General features: G+C 41.3%; 1 protein-coding gene across 3 annotated transcripts in view; it reads left to right on the forward strand.

Annotated features, from left to right (window-relative positions):
- The first annotated feature begins 274 nt into the window (after positions 1 to 274).
- st3gal3a (ST3 beta-galactoside alpha-2,3-sialyltransferase 3a) overlaps positions 275 to 20935 on the forward strand; it is a 33369-nt gene continuing 12708 nt past the window's right edge. Inside the window, exons 1-8 of one of the 3 annotated variants that reach the window (XM_056414640.1) lie at positions 275 to 455; positions 1801 to 1947; positions 10276 to 10321; positions 10502 to 10594; positions 15584 to 15678; positions 17442 to 17505; positions 19154 to 19249; positions 19635 to 19821. In XM_056414640.1, the coding sequence (XP_056270615.1) occupies positions 1836 to 1947; positions 10276 to 10321; positions 10502 to 10594; positions 15584 to 15678; positions 17442 to 17505; positions 19154 to 19249; positions 19635 to 19821 (693 nt within the window). In that variant the 5' untranslated portion in view covers positions 275 to 455; positions 1801 to 1835. Of the gene's footprint in view, positions 456 to 1800; positions 1948 to 3118; positions 3130 to 3159; positions 3239 to 10275; positions 10322 to 10501; positions 10595 to 15583; positions 15679 to 17441; positions 17506 to 19153; positions 19250 to 19634; positions 19822 to 20935 lie in introns of those variants that run through there. The other 2 variants (XM_056414642.1, XM_056414641.1) reach the window with 2 other exon arrangements.

Raw genomic sequence — 20935 nt, forward strand, 5'->3', positions numbered from 1 at the left:
AGAAAATAAACAGGTTACTGAAATTAAAGCTGAAGTATCTTTCTGGCCTTTATTTACATTACAATGTCATCGTGTCGCAAAAACAGTTTTGGGGTCATTAAAAAACAAGAAAATTCTTCAAATGTAAATGTGAAACCATGACCGTCCCGTTCCCCGGTGGGGCGGCGTCGTTAAGAGCAGGTTTGTGTCATGACGCTGTCCCCATACGGAGATGGAGCCCGCGCCATTGGCTGGACTATCGGGTGTCCCCCACTGAGCAGCCCGGCCGGACGGGAGGCTCCAGTCCGCTCCATGCAGTGAGGATAGAATACGGGGCCGGTCGTGACCACCGGGATGCTTTCACGTAACGCGCATTTCAGTGTTGACCGATGCTTGTCGGTAGCTCGGTGGCCAACGCGGCGGCAGGACGCACTGACGGCTCCGAGGTCAACTTGAAAATTAACGGTATCCGTCCGGTAAGAGTCCGTGAATGGCTTGCTCGCTAGCGTAGCCGGCTAGTCGTGCCTATGGGCTGCTCGGTAAAATACCGTTATTACATGTCCCCTCTTTCCCCCCTGACATGCCATGCCGTCATATTCATATGTCGGGTGTTTCTTTCATCTCCCACCGCGAGCCGGCGGGTGGTTATTATTACCGGAGCGAACGCGCTGCCAATACGGTCTTTGCCGCTAACGTAGCCGCTAGCGGCAAAAACGTCACGTTTTGGGGTTCCCGTCGTGACTGTCGCTGTTTCTCTAACGTCGCGCTCATGGTCCCGGCTTTTCCGACATGGAAAACCCGCCGCTTCACAATACTCGATTAAAGTCACACGTTGGGTCAGTGTGTGTGTGCGTGCGTGTGTGCGTGTGTGTGTGTGTGTGTGATACACAAACTGTTTCTCTAATTAGACTTGTAGTGTCACATGTTGCATCTCAAGTAGAGTGTAATAATACAGTTGTAAACAATGGTTAACTGGTGAAACCATTTGCTAAACAATTTAAATAAACTAATACATATAAATGATCATACCAATGCTCATAAATCTCTATTATGTATAATATAAATATATATATATATATATATATATATACTTTTCATTTGTATTTCTTTCTTTATTTTTTATTATTTTTTATGGCAGCCTAAAGATAAGGGGAAAGTGCAGGTGTTGCCTCAAGGCATCTTGTTGTTTTGTCACCGGGTTTCTAATTAATTTTCCATGCCATCCCCACAAAATGGCTCACACGTACGGATATAAAAATTAATTACAAATGAACATGGCATAACATAATTGTACACTGAGCTACTACTCCCCCTTCCACATATCTAAATATACATAAACAATCATATTTTACATAGAGCACAACACCACATCGGCAGCCCTTCGGGCATTCAACGTTTCTCTTTTACCACGGACACTTCCAAGACTAATACATTATGGATGGAGGATCTCAGAGTTACAGAGTAATCCTTTTTATTTTTTGTATCCAAGCCTTTTCACATCAAATAAGAGAAGAACCATTGTTCAGCAATACAATGTCCAATGTTAATCATGTCAGCCTGCTGTTGCCTGAGTTCATATCACGCATCAGTGGTTCATTCAGTTACTAGAAACCGAGGCACCCGTCCTGACGAAGTCTCCGATCAATCTCCCAAGGTGGATCGCTACAAACAAAGTATTCTCCGCGGGAAAACAAGATGAATTTGACACTTCTGCGGACTGGGGCAGAGTGTCAGGCATTCAGTGTCCGTGGGGTATTGTATTAAGCAACGACAAGCCGTGTATGAGCACAGGACTAACCCGATTATTCCCTCCGCTAACAGGCCCTGGTGGGACGTGCCATGCACACTGGCTGGAGATGAGAATGAAACCCAGTCGCCAATTCTTCCTGGGCCTGTGCTCCATGCTGGCCCTGGGATTCCTCTACTATTCAGGGAGGATCAGCTTACGAGGCTGGGGCCACGATTCCTGTGAGTATTTCTATGATAAGATCATCTCATGTACAGATGATGATTTATGAAAATAAATAATTCATTTATTTTTATGATCAGAGGTAACTGCACCTGAAGTGATCTTATTTCCTCTCCTCAAGTCATTTGGGACAAACATGAAAGTCGTTTACATATTTAAAGTAACGTTCCCAAAGACACAACAAGGGGAAAAGGATTATAGAACAAATCTAAATACCACAGAAGGGCTGGGCAATATCACTTCAAATCAATATCACGATTTAAATCAGTAACGGAAAATAAACATTTTCTTATTAGATACACCTGTGAACAAGTTTCTGAGCAAAAACTCATGGACCATAACTAGAGTCTGTCATCGTGTCGTCGCCCATTGTTTTGTGGAAGCCTCTGTTGGCCGACGCCATCTTGGATTTTTGCAACTAGTGAGCAGACGTGACCATATTTAGACTGTGGACAAGTGGTGTCGAGATGCCCTTCACGGCTGTGGTCGCGGCAGCAAGCTGTCAATCCCAGTAGCCCGCCTCAAAGCAATACTCTGCTTTATGGTGTATTCAACCATTATTTTTGTGTGTGTAAATTGTGTTTATCCTCAAAAGCAGAGTACACAGTTATACATTGAACTTGTCATTTTTCATTTTCCCCCCCATCCCAACACAGAACAAATCGAACAAATCGCACTGCTTGAATTGTCAAAAAGCACATAACAGTATTAGTAGTTCAAGTATTACACAAAAGTGAAAATAGTGTAGGAGGCAATACAGTCAAACAGAAACCAGAAATGGGTTTGAGACATTGTAAATTATTAGTTCCTACAACAGCGTCAAGACAACTTAAATAGCTTCCCCTCCCCCTATTTGTAAATAAAAAAAATAAACATCAAAGACAACAGAAATGGTTTATGAGTCTAATGAGAGAGTCTTCAATTTATTAAAGTATTGGATAATCGGACCCCAAGTAGATGGAACTTTCTCCGGCTGTCGCCGCAACGAGAACTTGATTTTCTCCAATTTTAAGAAGAACACTAGATCCTTGAACCACAAGGAGGAACTGGGAGGGCGAGGTGACTTCCAGTCCAGTAGGATTCTCCTTCGTGCCAAGAGGGTTGAGAAAGCAATTATATTTTTGTGTTTCTTCATCAGAGTCTGCTCTCCACTCCCCTGAACACCAAAGATGCACATCCAGGTGCTGGGTAAAATATTTAGATTAAGTGACTTGAACAGGACTTTGAATATTGTCTCCCAGTAATTTGCCAGTTGGGGGCAGGACCAGAACATGGGAGTAAGATCTGCTGGTGAGCTGTGACATCTATTGCAGCTATCTTTAACATTATTGTACATTTTTGAAAGTTTAAAGTTGGAGTAGTGTAGGCGATGCAGTACCTTGAATTGCAGTACATTTAATCGTGCACATGAAGAGCTGTTGACTCTAATTAGGGCCTGGTTCAAAAGTGAGTCTGGTATGTTCATGGCCAATTCCCAATCTACTTTGATTTTGATGATGTTAGTCTCAGTAATTGAATTGATAGTTTGATATATCCGGGATATAAATCCTTTTACCTCTGGTGGTGTGTTCAGAATATCCTCATACACGGAGTCTAGCGGAGGACCAGGAAAATTGGGGTTGTTGGATTTAGCAAAGTTTCGCACTTGAAAGTAGCGAAACAGATGGGAGTGAGGGATATTATATTTCTTAAATATATCTTCAGAGCTGCCAAACACCCCATTAATGTATAATTGACCCATGTTGAAAATGCCATTGTTATGCCATAGCGAGAATGCATAGTCCAGTCTGGCTGGGGGGAAGAGGTGATTATCATGAATAGGGGTTACAGTAGATAGATCTGTGAAGCCAAATTTTGTTCGAAACTGTGCCAGAACTTTTAATGTTGTGATTACTATCGGGTTGGATGAATATTTTCTTGGGGAGAATGGTAGTCTAGAGGTTACCAATGCTAGAAGAGAAGATGATGGGCAAGATGTAGCTTCATTTAGGCACCAACTAACTTGAGGGAGCTTGATCCAGTATATTATTTTCTGTATATTTGCTACCCAGTAGTAATATCTGAAATTGGGAAGAGAGAGTCCACCTTGAGACCGATGTCTTTGTAGCATCACTTTACTTATCCGCGGATGTTTGTTATCCCATAGGAAACCTGTAATATGCTTCTCTAAGGTAGTAAAAAAGAGTTTAGGCAGGAACACTGGCAGACATTGAAACAGATATAAGAAGCGTGGTAGCACAATCATCTTGACAGAATTAACTCTCCCTGTTAATGAAGAATAGATGGTTTTCCATCTGTCAAAGTCAGTCTTCATTTTGGTGATTAATGGAGAGAAATTCCTATTATACAAGCTCTCAAATTTACGGGTGATATAGATGCCAAGATATTTTAATTCAGAATCACAACTGTGGAAAGGCAGTTGCATTCCCGGAGTCTTTATTGTCAAGTTGTTAGGAGGGAAGCATTCACTTTTGGAGAAATTTAATTTATAGCCTGAGAATGTCCCAAATTGCTTCAGGACTTCAATTTGTGCAGGGACAGATTCCACGGGGTCCGAAATATAAACTAATAAGTCATCAGCATATAGCGAGACCCTGTGCTCAGTGCTCCATCTGTGAATTCCTTTAATGTTTGGGGATGCTTTAAGAGCAATGGATAATGGTTCGATAGCTAAGGCAAATAATAAAGGACTTAAGGGGCAGCCTTGGCGGGTACCTCGGTATAAATTGAAAAATTCTGAGTTTGATCTATTGGTGACAACAGAGGCACTAGGCGAGGAGTAGAGGAGTTTTACCCATGCCACAAATTTAGGACCAAAACCAAACTTTTCCAAAATCCTGAAGAGGTATGGCCATTCCACCCTATCAAATGCTTTTTCTGCGTCGAGAGATAACCATCTCTGGGGTCTCAGAAGACACAGGGGAGTAGATGACGTTGAAAAGGCGGCGGATATTACTGAAAGAATGGCGATTTTTTATGAAGCCAGTTTGGTCTTCAGAAATTACTTTATGAATTGTTGTTTCCAGACGAATAGCTAGGGCTTTTGCCAGAATCTTATAGTCTGCATTCAGAAGGGAAATTGGTCGGTAGGATCCACATTCATTTGCATCTTTCCCAGGTTTTAACAACAGAGTAATTGATGCATTTGTCAGGGTGTGTGGCAGAGTCCCTCGGGTTAAAGAGTCGTTGAACATATCAAGCAAAAGTGGTAATAGTTTATCTGAGAATTCCTTGAGAAATTCAGTGGGGAAACCATCCGGCCCAGGTGCTTTGCCGCTCTGTATAGCTTTAATTGATCCCAGTATTTCACTTGCATTCAATGGTTGGTCTAGTCTCCTTTCTTGGCCATTGTCAATATTTGGGAATATAAGACCATCAAGGAACTTTTCCATGTCTGTGTTGTTGGTTGGGCTTTCTGATTTATATAAATTAGAGTAATAATCCCTGAAGGTATCATTAATTTCAGATGGGATCACTGTCACATCATCAGATACGTTTTTAATTTGTGATATTTGCTGAGAGGTAGATTTAGCTTTAAGTTGGTGTGCTAGCAATCTTCCTGCTTTCTCACCATGTTCGTATTGAAATCCACGAGCCTGTAATAGTTGTTTTTCTACTTTGCCTATCGACAGTAGGTCATACTCCTTTTGCAAGGTAAATCTTTGCTTTGTAAATTCAGGGGAAGGTGTTGTTGAGTTTTGTAAATCTAGGTCTCTCATTGATTTGATGAGTTTATTTTGTAACGATGATCTCCCCCCTCAAGACCGCTTTAAGAGTCTCCCATAGAAGAGAAGGGGATACGTCGTCTTTTTGATTATTTAGAATAAAGTCATCAATTACTTTGTTGATCAATTCACAAAATGTCTTATCCCCAAGCAGAAGGGAGTTAAACCTCCACACAGGACGAGGTTTCTGTAAGAGATTAAATGATAGATCTAGAATTACTGGCGCATGGTCAGACTCTACTATTGCAGAGTATTCTGTATTAGCCACTGACGGAAGGAGGGTTTTATCAATACAAAAATAATCTATTCGAGAGTAAGACTGGTGGGTATGCGAGTAGAAAGAGAAAGTCTTATCGGTGGGGTTCCGAAACCTCCAGGGATCCACACATCCAACCTGGTCCATAAAAGCCAACAGGGTCTTTGCCATTTTTGAAGGTGGTTTTAAAGTGGGGTTTGATCTGTCGAGACTGGGATTGATTAAGCAGTTTAGATCTCCTCCGAATATTAAATTATAAGAGTTGAGGGTGGGAATATTGGAGATCATTTTCTTTATGAAGTTTTCATCATCCCAGGAAAGCATTATCACGGTCTTACATCTATTCTGCTATATTTTGAGAGGGATCGGAATGATGTGTGAGGAGAAGGGTATAAAAGTAGAAAAACTGTAACTTCCTGTTGCCACTAGGTGGTGCTAATACCATAATACAAAATTAGCATATGGATCTCTTCAGGGTCATTATATCATGACGTATGAGAAATATGGAGCAGATTAGACAATGTATGGCCGAGTTACAACAATGTACATTTTCATGGCGAATGGCGTTTCTTTGCCGGTCCGGCAAACGCACATAGTTCAATATTTTTGAAATCCTTCAAAGATTTTTCAAGACAAAGGTCTCAAGACCATACTGCCTAAATTTGGAATGAATCGGGTTTAAGCTCTAGGAGGAGTTAACTGTTTTACAACCCCTAAAATCATGAAAAAAGGCCAAAAAGGCATATTTTGAGGGATTGATTGTAGCGCCCCCTAATGTTCAAATATTATGAAAATATTAAGGTAGGTTAAGGGTGTCCTTGTGGACATAGGCTACCAATTTGGTGAAGATAGTCACAGTGATTTGGAAGTTAGGTGTCTTTATATATTAGGCCACACCCCTTGGATGTTCACTGGTCCATATCCTCTGAAAGAAATAAGATATCGACAATTCCTGAAAATTATTCGTTTAAATTGAACCAATAATAGACTTCAGAAAATTTGGTAGGAATCGGAACAAGCGTTTTGAAAAAAAGTGCACAAAAACAGTTTTTTACGAAATTCAAAATGGCGAAAAATCTAAGTTGTCGTAGACTATGGTCATAATAATACTTTTTGTAGAGCAGGTCCAAGCGGAGATGTATGCTGATCTACGAGTCAATTAGTCATTGAAGGAAAAAAGCGTGGGCTTTTGAACGAAAATTCATTCTAGGGGGCGCTATCGAGCCATATTATCATTCCGAAGCATTCAAATCATATCAGGTAACTACATATTTGACTTTAAAAGTTTAATATTTTTTAAATCTTTCAAAGATTTTTCACGGCAAAGGTCTCAAGATCATAATGGGCAAGTTTGGAATGAATCGGGTGTAAGCTCTAGGAGGAGTTAACAGTTTTACAACTGCCCAAAACATGAAAAAAGGCTTTAAAAAAGGCTAAAAATGCAGATATTGAGGGATTTATTGCAGCGCCCCCTAATGTTCAAATATTATGAAAAAAATTAAGTAGTTTAAGGGATGCGATATGGACATAGGCTAGCAATTTGGTGAGGATAGGCCAAATACTGTAGAAGTTGTGTGACTTCAAATATTAGGCCACACCCCTTGAATGTTCATTGGTCTATATTCTCTGAATGCAATAAGATCTCAACAAGATTTTCAGTAGTTATGATGACATTGAATCAATAATGGATCCCAGAAATTTCCGGATGAATCGGACAAAGCGTTTTGGAAAAAAGTGAAAACAATATTTTTTTACAAAATTCAAAATGGCGGAAAGTCTAAGTTGGCGCATTTGATGGCCACCATTAACTTATTTGTAGAGCAGGTCCAGGTGAACCTGGATATAAAATTTCAAGTCAATCGGTCATTGTTGCAACAAAAAAAAATAGCTTTCTACCTCAAGGGGGCGCTAGAGAAAAATTTCAAAATACAAAAATGCGAAACCTTGAAAATATCTGGATTTTCGCCAGTCCTGATATGCATGTCAAATTTGACAACTTTTGGAATATGATAAAGGCCTCAAAAGGGCAACATTCCTTAGAGAAAATAATAATAACTCTTAGAAAAACATTAGGTTCCTCTACGACGAAGTCGTAGCGAGGACCCTAATAAAATAAAATGAATAGAGGAAATGCAACCAATATGAATAACATGATACACGTTTATTGTCTTTTAAAGCTGATGTTACTCCAATTAGGAATGCTTTAAATGGCACGCACCATACTGGAATAACTTCAGGTATAAATAAAGTAATGATAGAACACAAGGTCCCATCTCCCGTAAGGTCCCATCTCTCACTCCAGCACTGTTTCCCTCCAGAGGTCCCGTTGTCTGCTGTTGAAGACGGGCGTAGTTAAAGGAACCTACATACAGTAAAACATGTAGCTGTGATGAAAGAGTCATAAGTGAAATGCATTGCTCAGCCCTCAGTCTTACTGTGTCTTTATTTGGCTTGAGAACACATCTTTACACCCTTTATATTTGCAATGTATTGCAACATTAGCATTAATCGAGACAGTTAACAAACATTTGCTGACGTATTCTTAATGTTGGTGTCATGGGGACTGATCTAAAACACTTTTGCCACAAAAATGTATCATAAAAAGAAATCAATAGACTAAAAATGAAAATAATTGTTGGTGAGTGTTGTGAGAGGCTTTTTTTGGTTACACTATCAGGGTGTCATCAACACGATGTAGCTTTATACCAGATGGGGGAGCCAGTCCGTTAACTTAGAGACGGGATATTTCAAAGAAGAAAAAAAGAAGCATCCAACATACTCAAATCCTAGTTTACCCAACCTATTTTAATTTTATTGTTGTTTTTCCTCCATAAGTAAACATATTTTTCTTTTCAGTCCGTAAGGTGCCACTCAAGTTCTCTGACAATACACTTAATAAAGAATGGATGTTTGTGCACCGCGTGCTCGTGATGAAGGCCTTCACTCAACGTTCCTGGAAGCGCTGGTGGAGTTGAGGCGAGGTCAGAACGGAGAGCCAAACAAGTTGTTCTGTGAACTTAAGTTTTCCCCGAGTCTGTAAACCTTTGGCAGCCAGAAAAGAGCGCGAGCCGACAATTCAGCTGTAGATGCCTCTTTTCAAACTAGATTGTATGACTTTTCTCTTCTATCCAACAGTGAAGCAGTGGCCGTCTCATGTGAAAGGTGTCATACGTTAATCTGAGTCGCATGAATCCCGTGCGGACATGGGTCACTGTTGTAAATGTTCACATAATCATTTATTTTATTTTTTAACGCGCTTCTCAAGACACCCGAAGTCGCTTTACAGAATCCAGAGTCCAGTAGTCATACACACACACAGTCATCCCGGTGGTGGTAAGCTACATCAGTAGCCACAGCTGCCCTGGGGCAGACTGACGGAAGCGTGGCAGCCAATCAGCGCCTACGGCCCCTCCGACCACCACCAACATTCATTCACATCCATACAACCGGGGTGAGGCTGCGGTGCATGTCTTTATGATGGTGGGGGAAACCGGAGTACCCGGAGGAAACCCACGCAGACACGAGGAGAACATGCAAACTTCTCACAGAAAGGACCTGGAACGACCGGGATTCGAACCCAGGGCCTTCTTGCTGTGAGGCGACAGTGCTAACCACTGAGCCACCGTGCTGCCCAAGTGTAAATTGCCCACTAAATAGAGTGCAACACATAAAAAGCTTGGTGCTTAAAAGGTTAAAGAAATGAACTATGGCGAGTAGGTTCAAGTTGAAGTTCTCAAACATAAACAAACATGGCACACATTGCAACGGAAAGGGAGGAGTCTCACTGCCGGGAACTGTGTCGCAGCCGGTTGAACCCGAACGACCACAACTGAAAACACTCCAGAGCAGCGTCACCACCCAACAATAAAGTGAATGGAGGAGTCTCGACTCACCTGAGGAATGAGACACGCATCATGCACCCCGACCCCAACGGAGAACAACACATTTTGGATTTCACTCTGTGTGGTTTTAAGGCAATTCGATTCATAAATCAATTTTTACATGAAACGATTTGACATCTTTGACATTCTTCCTCTACCGGTGACCACAGGCATGAAGCGATGGAGGAAATGCCACAGGAACATTTTATCTCTTTGTTGATTTTGTACATAAAGCGATATCGACTCTGATTCTACACCCACCGTAAAAGACAAACAGACCCTCACTTAAACAGCCCACTACCTCTCTGTATTGGCACTGAACATGGGCAGGATTACTTTTGGAGACTGGACTGAGATAATAGATTCGACAGAAACCGCTTCACTTCCTTCTAATTAATTGACTTCAATGTCAAACAAGTAAGTATGATATTCTATATAATATTTGTTTCTATTCTCTTTGTCTAGTGTATGACCAACAAGGGTTCATTCTAAAGCTGGATGGTGTTAGTATGTAAGTATACATTTGACTAATTATATATTGTATTTATAGCTTGGGGGCTTGTTTTCAGGCGCTGTGTCAATGGCGGCATAAGATGCATGGGCCAGCACTATTGAATTGTCCCTACTGTTTACATTTTTGTGTATGTTTCATTTGTGTGTGAATATTGACCCCCCCCCCCCATATCCACAGGCCGTTGGAGCTGATGTACAAGTATGGCAATCTAAGCGAGGGGGCCTGTAAGCCTGGTTTTGCAGCTGCCAAGATGACAGCCATTTATCCAAAGTAAGAATATGCACACATTTGAAGTGAGGGTGTCACGGGAGTTACCGCTTGTGCAATCACTGGTCCGTCACATGCTTGAGGCCACGGTGGTGCTTGGGTTCTCCTCAAACAGGATCTCGACTTAGCGGAGCAAATATTCTCAATTTGGAGCGAAACAGTCCACTAAAATATGTTTCTGACAACATTTGAGGTGAGAAGCAGTCGCAGGATCTTGATCCATATTTCAGCAGCTCTGTCTAGTTGGACAGTTGGATCCCAGTTCATGAGCTTCAGCAGCAGTGATCCACAGCTGCGTGGAGAGACTCCTCCGCTCTGATTGGTTGTTTTTCATCTGGCGGTGGTGGAATCTTGCAAATGCTATTAGGAACACTAAAAGGAGGCAGAGACATCAGATTGGCTCACAGATTATGTGTCTTGTGTACTTCGTCAGGATATAGTGACAGTTGGACCTCTTTTCTTTGACTTAGCGATATCAAGAGTACTGAAAGGTTACGAGGTCAGAGCCAAAATTCTGAAAACGGGACAATACTTTTTTTCCTACAGTACAGAAAGTACAGTGAGGGCTTGAGACTGCCAGTGAGCGGTCATCCTGGGGACGATAGAAAATGTGTTTCGAAGCAGTCAACTCACTATTGACGTCCATCTGACTCACCCTGTTGTTCTCATAGATATTGCTACATTGTGAACACCAGACATCTGCATGTGAAATCAGCAGGAGTGCTCGTTAACATTAGCGGTTAGCAGCTGGTAAGCAGCATCCCAATTGATTTACATTATGATGCGTTCAGGCTCTAATCAGAGAAAAATATGTTTTCACAGCAATACATCGATAATATAGTTACAATTATGACTTTCTAACCAAAACCCTGCTATTATAATTCACCTACTGCATGCCTTAAACCGTGCTTACATTGAGTTCTCTCCATCAAACAGTCCTATTTCATAGGAATCTCTCTGAGCCCAGAGTGGTACGGTAGCAAAGATCCCATTTCTGCCTCTGCATTATTAAAGGCTGACCCGTTAAAGCTCTTCACCTGCGCATGTCTTCAGCACGATGTGTAAAATGAGTCGGAAGACGCAGTGGTCTGACTGGACCAATGTGTGGCGCACATCTATGTTGGTCCTCTTCTGCTCTGCCGTCGTCCAGTGCGTGAGAAAACCTTCCGGCCGGTTCTCTGACTCGCTGAGCACCGGAGACACGCAACCCTCCACCCCACCGGGGCCTTCAGACAGCGGCGGTAATGAAGTGTGCTCCCAGAGTCCAGATTGTAACATGTTAAAATAACACAGGAGGATTTTCTTCAGAAGGAGCGGCGAAGCGCCCGGAGCATCCTTGACCCATTTAATCTGCTGGCTTTGCTCAGCTGGTTCCTCGGTGGCTCAGAACTGTGCAGCAAGTCGCTCACACGACAATGGAAGCTGTTTCCATGGGACGCTGAAATTAAACAACTTTTTACATACTTTTTACTTTTAGTACATTCTGCAGCTGCCCTTACAAAGTACGTACAAGTTGTATGCGCATAATGGCACCTTGAACTTTGACCAAATTGCTCAAATCTCAGCTGGCAAAAGATTGTGGGTCAGAGTAGCCTGAAAGCAACGCATACATCTTTCAGCAAATTCAAAGTCCGGATGTTGTAGGACATCCGGCATTCGACGTACTATGTGTTGGGACACTCAACAAATCTTAAACAGTATTTAAGAGTATTGGAATGACCAGCTAGCCTCTTGCTCATTATTAGCACGTCATTTCCATTAATCTGATGATGTACACAAAGTTAATTGTGATGTAGGCTAATGTTATGTTTACTGGATATGACATTAATAGTTACTTTCAGTAACCTAATAATTTTAATTAGGTGACTAATTAAATAAAACCTCTTATTATAGACTTTTCTTTAATTATTTATCAGTTATTAATTAAGTCACTGGTTCATATCCTCTTATTACAGAAAGGGTCGGTATACATTTTCAAATGTGATTCAAGCCATTAAAACTTTAACTTATTTTGACTTGTTTTAAACCATTCAATCTGCATACTTGGTAAAAAATCACATTTGACTTTGACAATTAATTGTGTGCATTGATTCAGATCATTTGCATTGGTAATTGATAATAATAAGCAAAATGTTGAAGCCAGGTTAACAGCCGATATCTGCAGTAACATCTAAATCAAATCAGTTTATTTTGTATCGCCCAAAATCACAAATTACAAATCTATGATTGAGGGATTGCCTCCACAGTCTCAACATGGAGATGGCTGAGCCGGCGGCTAGCAGCTAATGGTGCTAGCAGTGGACGGGTTACGTAAGCCAAACACAGAGAAACTCAGATGATGCCATTCTCTACTCTATATATCTTTACATAGATAACAGCGGTTTGCTGCTATCTTAATGCTCTTAATTTCAAATATAGTCCTGGTGAACATGGACACGGACAGTTTCAATGTGTTACAATGCAATTTACGGGATGTATCCCTTTAATGTTTCTCTGATTAATTTTTTTTACGATAAAATATCTTAATATTGTCATAGTAAGGGTAATTCTGAAGAGAACACATTTTTTTAGGAATGTTTTAATGTTTTTAGAGCCAAATTTCCCTTTAAATATGTCTGAAATCTTACGAAGTCATTCTGACCATGACTCCATTGAAAATGTCTGCAAACCTCTGAAGAAAAGCAAGTATTTATTTAATCTACACGTGTTTTTAAAAAAGGGCATCGTTAATATATAAATCCATCATACTTCTCAGCAGACACACTGTGGTTGATCAAACTGGGACTTCATTGCTGACGGTTCCATTTGGTATTAAAGATCTTAGAAGAGATTCCTCTCATTAAGAATTAAATTAAATGCGCAAGGTTAACAATTAAACGACCATTTAGTGGATTGAGTGGAGTACGAAAGTACATCAGTTAGTACCAGAAGTACGAATACCAGCACCAGTATTGAGTGGGAGGCTTGTAGACTGCACTGGCAGTCGGCCTCTCCACCTGTGGAAAACGTAAAGTGGTTTCAGATTACGGATTCACACAAAACCTGAATTTGAGCAAAACTTGAATGCATCTTTAATTTGAATAAATGCCTATAGTCACAGTTATGTGTTTTGCTTATTTTTAAGAAGGTTTAGTGTTTCCATTCCTTTCATCATGAGCAATTTGAAATCACAAGACCAGATTTTGGTGTTGATGTACCTCTTAAATTCATTTTGTGATTTAGAGAAATGAAGTCAGTCGTTCCTGATTCGGGACCAACCTTCGGCCTTTATAGCAAGACGTGCAGGCTGGAGAAATACATTGTAATACACCATCAGACAGCTGAACAGTTATTACTTATTCTTTCTTTCTTTTACTTTCTCTATTTAATTGTACTATTTTGTCACTGTGCTGCTGCAGTCACCAATATCTTATCTCGTATTATCTTATCTCCTGTTCTCTAAACAGTTATCCTTCCCTGTCTTAGCGTCGAGACAGAAAGGCACGCTGCATAATTAGTACCTGGTTTCTTCACTGTGTCAAAGTGTTTTCAGGTTTTTCCTCCGCTGGCTGATTAGCAGCTGTTTCGCGTTACCAAATCAGAGCTCATTTGCAGTTAATTATGTGATATTACACATGAAGGAAACGAGCTGTCAAAGCTGCAGGGGTTGACTCGGTTAAAGAAACAGTTTTCCTTCTGTTTCAGTTCTTTCACAGCAAAGGTTAGAGCCCATGTTGCCATTTGGATGCTTCATTTTTCAAAATTGGACACAGATTATTTTAGCAGTTAAAGCCAAACTTATTTTGTGTACAACGTTTCAAAGCAAGGCGGTTAACTGGTTTTGATAAGGAGTTTTTTTTGTCATTTTTAAGTATTAGCGAGACTTTTTCACCCTAAAATGTTTGTATTTAGTTAATTTCTTTGTATTAGTTACTGATCTTTTCCAGTTTTTGCTGCTACTTCGATGGTAAAGTAAAACATTTTGTCCCAAGGGATGTAGACGCCTAAGTACACTCAATGGCATCGTGGCCAATTTATTTTGTGCGTTATAAATTCCTGTTTGTTTTGGGACCTCTCGCCCGGGGACCAAATGCATTCAGACGTACACACCGTACGTACAGCACATGCATGTCCAGTTGAGCTTCAACACGAAGCTCAACTGTGAAAGCCTACTCCTCCAAAGTGGAGACAGATGTAAATATTAAATAGAGCATAGCATGTTTAATGTTGTGGAGCAACAAACTAACAGAATACTTAACAGTGTAATTTTTCTTTTCCATGCAATGTTGAGCACACTGTCCTTAGAGATGAACACAAAGGTGGTAACCAGCCAGTTGTACTATGTTCATGAGTCAATCATCATCCTGTTATATGTTATTATCTCGTTCATGTTGCCTTATTATTACTATTTCGGTACACATCCTTAAAAACAGAAGAATAGTTTATAGTCTGTCCCTGTTACATATCTTATAGGTATATCATTGTTTCTCCGCAGTCCAAATATGGTCACTTCAATTCACTGGTTGCAAATAAAACAAAATGGCTACGACCAAAATGCAAAGCTTCAAAACCGGACTTCAAAACAAGTCCACTTCTTATATGCAGTCTATGGTTGTAAATGGCCTCCAACCATCAACATCAGGGTGAAAGTATGACTGTAAAATGACACTGTCCAGAGGAGGAGATTGTTCATCTGTTGGGTCTTTACTCTCATAGCAGTAGCGGTCCCCGACGACCCTGGTGGTCGGACGCTGGCAATCATTTTCCATTCCCCTCCCTTTAAGTCTAGCTGGGGAGGTGATGGGCCATGCTCCATGGCTCCTTGCCTGTTAGTGAGCAGTGAGTTTGTTTTGGTGATGGGGAATTCAGCGGACGGTGGATTAGCTGAGAACACGATGCTCTATAAATTCTCTTCACACGTCAAGGCCGTACGGATCTTGGACAGATACCACATCGACAAATCCCACTTCTTCATTCTTACTTGTGGTTATAGGTTTTCTTTTGTATCAACAGGTTCACCAAACTGGCACCGATGTTCCTCGACCCAAACTACAAACGATTTTTTAAGATCGGTGATTACTCACCCCCATTTGGTGTCAAAGCACAAGGTATGATTACACTTTATTGTCTTTGTTTTAAACCAGTTGCAGGTAATTCACACAACTCAATGCGAGTTGCGCTGCATTTCACACCAGTTAAGAATGGATTGTTCTCACCACTAACTGGGAAAATACGCTAGCACTGTCAAGGACTCAGTATGCCTCAAACTAATCGTGTCAACGTTTCATCCGAACTTGTGTGAAGAAGTGTTTCACCTTTTCCTCACGGAATACAGTAGTGTCCCCCTGGCTGCATCCCAACGCCCTTCTGAACTCTCTCTCAACAATTCACAAGAGAACAAAACACCGGCGTACAAGTGTTTCCAACTCTCGCCGACCTGGTCACACACAACGCCATTTCCTGCTCAATGTGTGTGTTGTGTTGCCAACTTCCACTCATAGAAATACTGAATGTCAGAAGATAAAAAAAATAGTGGGTTGTTTTGTTGAAGCATGTTTTATTTAGTCCTAACAGTAACCTCATGTTGGTGGGTGTTCTTTACTTTTCACCTTTCATATATGTATATGTATATATATATATATATGATTACATTTACTAGCTTAATCATTCACCTCTATCACTTGAAGGACAGATCCATTCATTACAACTTGGGTCATACTATTGTAGTTTAGGCCATCATTTCTGTTTCTGTTCCAAGAATAACTTTGAACTGCTAAGATCTGGGCATCCAGATCACTTTCTGCATCGCTAACACCGAGCACGAGGTCTCAGTGTGTCCTCAACGTATCTCTTGCTGCATCCTCCCCGAACTGTCCACTAGGGATCAGCAAGGACTCACGTGTGCCCTGAGCAGGTTGCAGCACCTCTTTAACCATTGCTGGTCATACAGTTACAAGAATGATATAAATACAATCTTTTGCGTTTGATTGGACCGCTTAAAAGTAGGCGGGCTTAGAATGTTGCATGATACAAAATTGGTTGGCACTAGCTTACATAAGCATACTGTACGTCATATTTTGTTATACAAGAAGAATAGATGATTGGATTATTTTTTACATTTTGTTATTTGACGCATTGGGCGTGACAACTGGTTGACCAAACGCATACGGTCCAGCTGCACTAGGTTTAGACCTATTGTTCTTTGGACGGAGCCGTTTCCTCCTGCTTCCAGCCTTTATGCTAAGCTAGGCTAACTTTGAGCTGCTCTGTGTTTTACAAACAGACGTGCGTTTGATACTCATCTTCTCATCTGTCTCTCAGAAAATAAGTTTTCAAATGATTGATTGTGATTGAACTTCTTTGAGCTGGTCTGGGTGCTGTGCGTCTCCAGCAGCAACACAAGTCTGTGTTCTGGAGGAGCGACTGAAGCGTGCCTAAGAATCAAAACGCCATTCAATACTCTCACTTCCCTCCTGTAGAGCAGATGATTTTGTTTGGAGCACCATGCTCCATGTTGGTATACCTGTCGCCGGGCAGAGAGTGCGCTGTGTAACAATGCTTCTCTCTTTTTCTTCAAAGCCCTCCCATTCTGTCCAGTGTCTCCCTATGCATGGCGCCCATCTGTGGGCTCCCACCTTGCTCGGCCACCCATCAGCAATGCTTGTATAACATAGTGACATGCCGAAGGGTCGGCCCACCCAGCAGCTGGCTCCAAGCCCCGCCTCATTTATCACAGCTGGTGTCGTTGTGCAGGAGATGAGGGCATCGTCGCTGGATGGAGTGTGGAGGGGGAGAACTCTTCTCTGTCTTTGTCATCTCACTTGTTTTCTCTCTTTCTGCCCCCGTCTCTCTCTCTCTCTTCAACCTGCAGAGAAGATCATAGATATTCTCCTATCTGCTACTAAGAGCTATGGCCTTGGTGAAGAACTCGACAGGTGAGTCAGGGCCCATTGTCCCGGCATGCTCTGGTCAGCGCAGTGCAGTCATCACAACATCCCTTTCAGAGGGTCGGGGTGTAACCTTTGAGAGTGCGCACATGCACTTAGGAGCCGATCACTGTAAACCTTAATACCAGTCCCTTAGAAATGCTCTGCTAACCTATGCCACACATTATTCACCAAAGGTGTTTGGAAACGCCCAGAGTTCATGAAAACAATCTCTTTAGTCCACCCATGACATGAGTCATCTGATTTTAAAGTCCCATGAAACGAAAGATGGAGCATCTTCAGCTTCTGTGTTTTATTCCCCAAGTCAAACTGAATATTTCAACCTACGGCGGCAAGCGCGATTCTAAACAAAGCTTTTGGCGGTAAAAGCAGCAGAATGATTGATAGACGGGTGTCATGATATTATTGGTTAGAATTGGTTGGTACGAGCTTGCCTAAGCATGCAACTTATGATTAATTGGATTTTGATTAAGAAATACATTAAAACATATTTATTTTATCTATTTATTGTTAAATAGGTGCACAATATGACCATTAGTGTTATCTAACAGTCAAAAAGCACATTTTAATTTGATCTCAACTTAAAGTCAATTATGAAGAATAGAAAACTGCACTGTTAGAATATTTTAAGACACAAGTATACAAGAAAAATACAAGGCTCAATAAATACAAAACATACAGCCAGTCAGCTTAAAAATAATCTTTGCAAAATACTATATTTTATCTGAACTGTAAAAAAGCCATTGTAAAACACATAACAAATTCTGTACTTTTTTACCAAATTTAAACAAGCACATACACTTTCATCTCTCTCATCACCCACTGTATGTTTATTACCTGAAGTCAAAAATGCCTCTTCTTCTTAAGCAGTAGCTCAAAACCATGTGTTATAGATTCCAAACAAACTCTCCGTCCACGTGCCCTAAAAAAGTCCATCTTTAATGACCGGATCCCAGATCAGTTGCACAAGTACCAGCGTTGTTTGACTTAGTTTTTTGTCTTTATATGGACCTCATCAGCAGACTCCGTTTCATCAGCCAGCGAAGACAATTAGGAATGTGTTTATTTTTCCACCCAAAATTAAGCAGCGCAGACTAAACACTTGCCACACATATCTTGCTGAGTCTACAACACAAAATTATGACCATAAGTATAGTATGAACCAAAGTGTGACACGAGAGAGAGAGAGAGAGAGAGATACTTGACTAAACTGACTAAAGGTGGCATTTATAGTCCTCAGAATCTCAGTGGCTTCCTTAAAGAATGAATGAGTGTATCGGAAAGTGCTTCCTTTTGCCATTAGTTTTTGATTTAGTTCATTTCCTGGCAAAAAGGACATCGGAGACACAGAAGAACAGTTGTCAGGTTTATACTGAAATGATCCAACAGCACTTTCAAGGTGCAGAACATCAAGTTAACTAATCGCGTAAAAGATCAAGTTGGTCCTCAGTCAGCGAGTTTAAGAAGACCACCAGTGGGATTCATTCATTGTGTCCAAGTTCCCTCCTCCACTGGTTTAAAGTCGCTTCAACACCCACCTGTTTTTGGTGCATTGTAAAAAGAAAAGGCGTATTGGGGTAATCGACTGGAGTAAAGTAGCAGCACGTGACATCAGTGCATCCTCTCTGTGTTATAGCGCGAACTGTAAGACCTGCATCGTCGTGGGCAACGGAGGGATCCTGGCCAACAGGTCCCTGGGACAGAGGATCGATGAGTTCGATGTGGTGGTCAGGTACGTTGGGAGTGTACGATACGGACAGGACAGACTTGAACGACTTTAGTTTGGATAATTAATAGCTTATTCCTTTATGTTATTACCCACTAAAAGCTTTAGGACAAGGTATCTATAATTTTTTATTTGACATTCATTTATTAATAAAATTTTGTATTTTTATCAATTTATTTGCTAGTTACATAACATAATCATGACCCATCTCTTTGCTATTCAAAGACGGAGGGAGACATGTGTTGGATGATGGACCATATACAGTGTAAATTCTATACTATAATATTATTATATTAATAATAATAATAATAATACGTGCCCTGACCACTGCCACCGTTTAATTATTTTGGGCAGGACATTTCATGATTGATTTTGCAGCTGTGTGTTGCAGGTTGAACGAGGCTCCGGTGAGGGGCTTCGAGAGAGACGTCGGCTCCAAGACCACCATGAGGATCACCTACCCAGAGGGGGCGATCCAAAAGACGGAGCGCTATGAGGCTCAGTCCCTGTTCGTCCTCTCCGCCTTTAAAGATCTGGACTTCAAGTGGCTCCGACACATGGTCTTCAACCAGAGGCTGGTAAGGCCGCTGAAAGCTGTATATTTTGCCACGGCAACAGCGAATGCAGCTGTATCCAGACAGTTAGTGAAGGGGTGAACAGTGAGGAGGTGTTTATGCACATTTCTGATTTGTACGAGTTAAAACACCAAGAATTTACAAATATCCCGACAAGTCAGAAACAGAAGCCTGGAAGCTGATTTTTGTATCGGCTCTGGGGGCGTGGCTTCACGCATTTACTGACTTTTCTGCATTGATCGAATGTGGAATTATGTCATTACTAGATTTTAGAATTGAGCATTAGCATTCAATATTTTGTGTAGGCATACTAACATACTCCCATCACTGTAAGTGACTCAGTCCCACCGTCGCACACAAGTGGAGAGGCCGACAAGCTGTGCTGCTGCCAGAGGAGCAGGGAATAAATCTCATAATATACAGATTAGTTTGGCGTCCAAATAACTTGCTAGATTTGTCGCGTTTTAGAAATAAATGATCTAAGATGGTCTGAAAAGTCCAAGTGAGCGATTAGCCTCGTTGTGTGCCTGCATGTGTTGTCAACAGGCCTGTGTTTGTAAACAGTGGTGTTTCTCTTCAGCTATTGCTGCCATACTCACACTGGTCCATCTAATCACCTCTGAGGCCGGTTTCTTACACCTAGCATACAGTATCTCTTGATTTGAGATGCAATGAGATGCTGCCTTCAGGAGGCTTGCTCAGCAGGCCTTTCACCACCACAGACACAGTCAGACAGCATACAGAGCATACTGAAGTCTTAAGACTCCTCTGTAATCCACCAGGAACATGGTTGGCAGCATTATCATAATGGTTATCTGCAGGTAGCATTGTCAGAATGATTATGTGCAGCGCTAATATACTCACAGATGTTTATCAGGTCATATTTAGCACCTCAGTGCGTATGGACTTTGCTTGAAAGAACAACTAGTGTGGCTGCAGACAATTGACATATTGTATATACTACACGTCCCAGTTTGCGAAATACAGTGTAAATGCGTATAGAATCCCCGAGTTACTTCTTTGACGAAGTCTCCGTGGAACGGGTGATACATGATCAATTACAATGGTCCATTTAGAATCAGATAGACCACAAAGCAGAGGATTCTTTAGGGCGGGG

The sequence above is a fragment of the Pseudoliparis swirei genome, chromosome 5, assembly GCF_029220125.1.
Source record: "Pseudoliparis swirei isolate HS2019 ecotype Mariana Trench chromosome 5, NWPU_hadal_v1, whole genome shotgun sequence".
In the NCBI taxonomy this organism is placed as follows: Eukaryota; Metazoa; Chordata; class Actinopteri; order Perciformes; family Liparidae; genus Pseudoliparis; species Pseudoliparis swirei.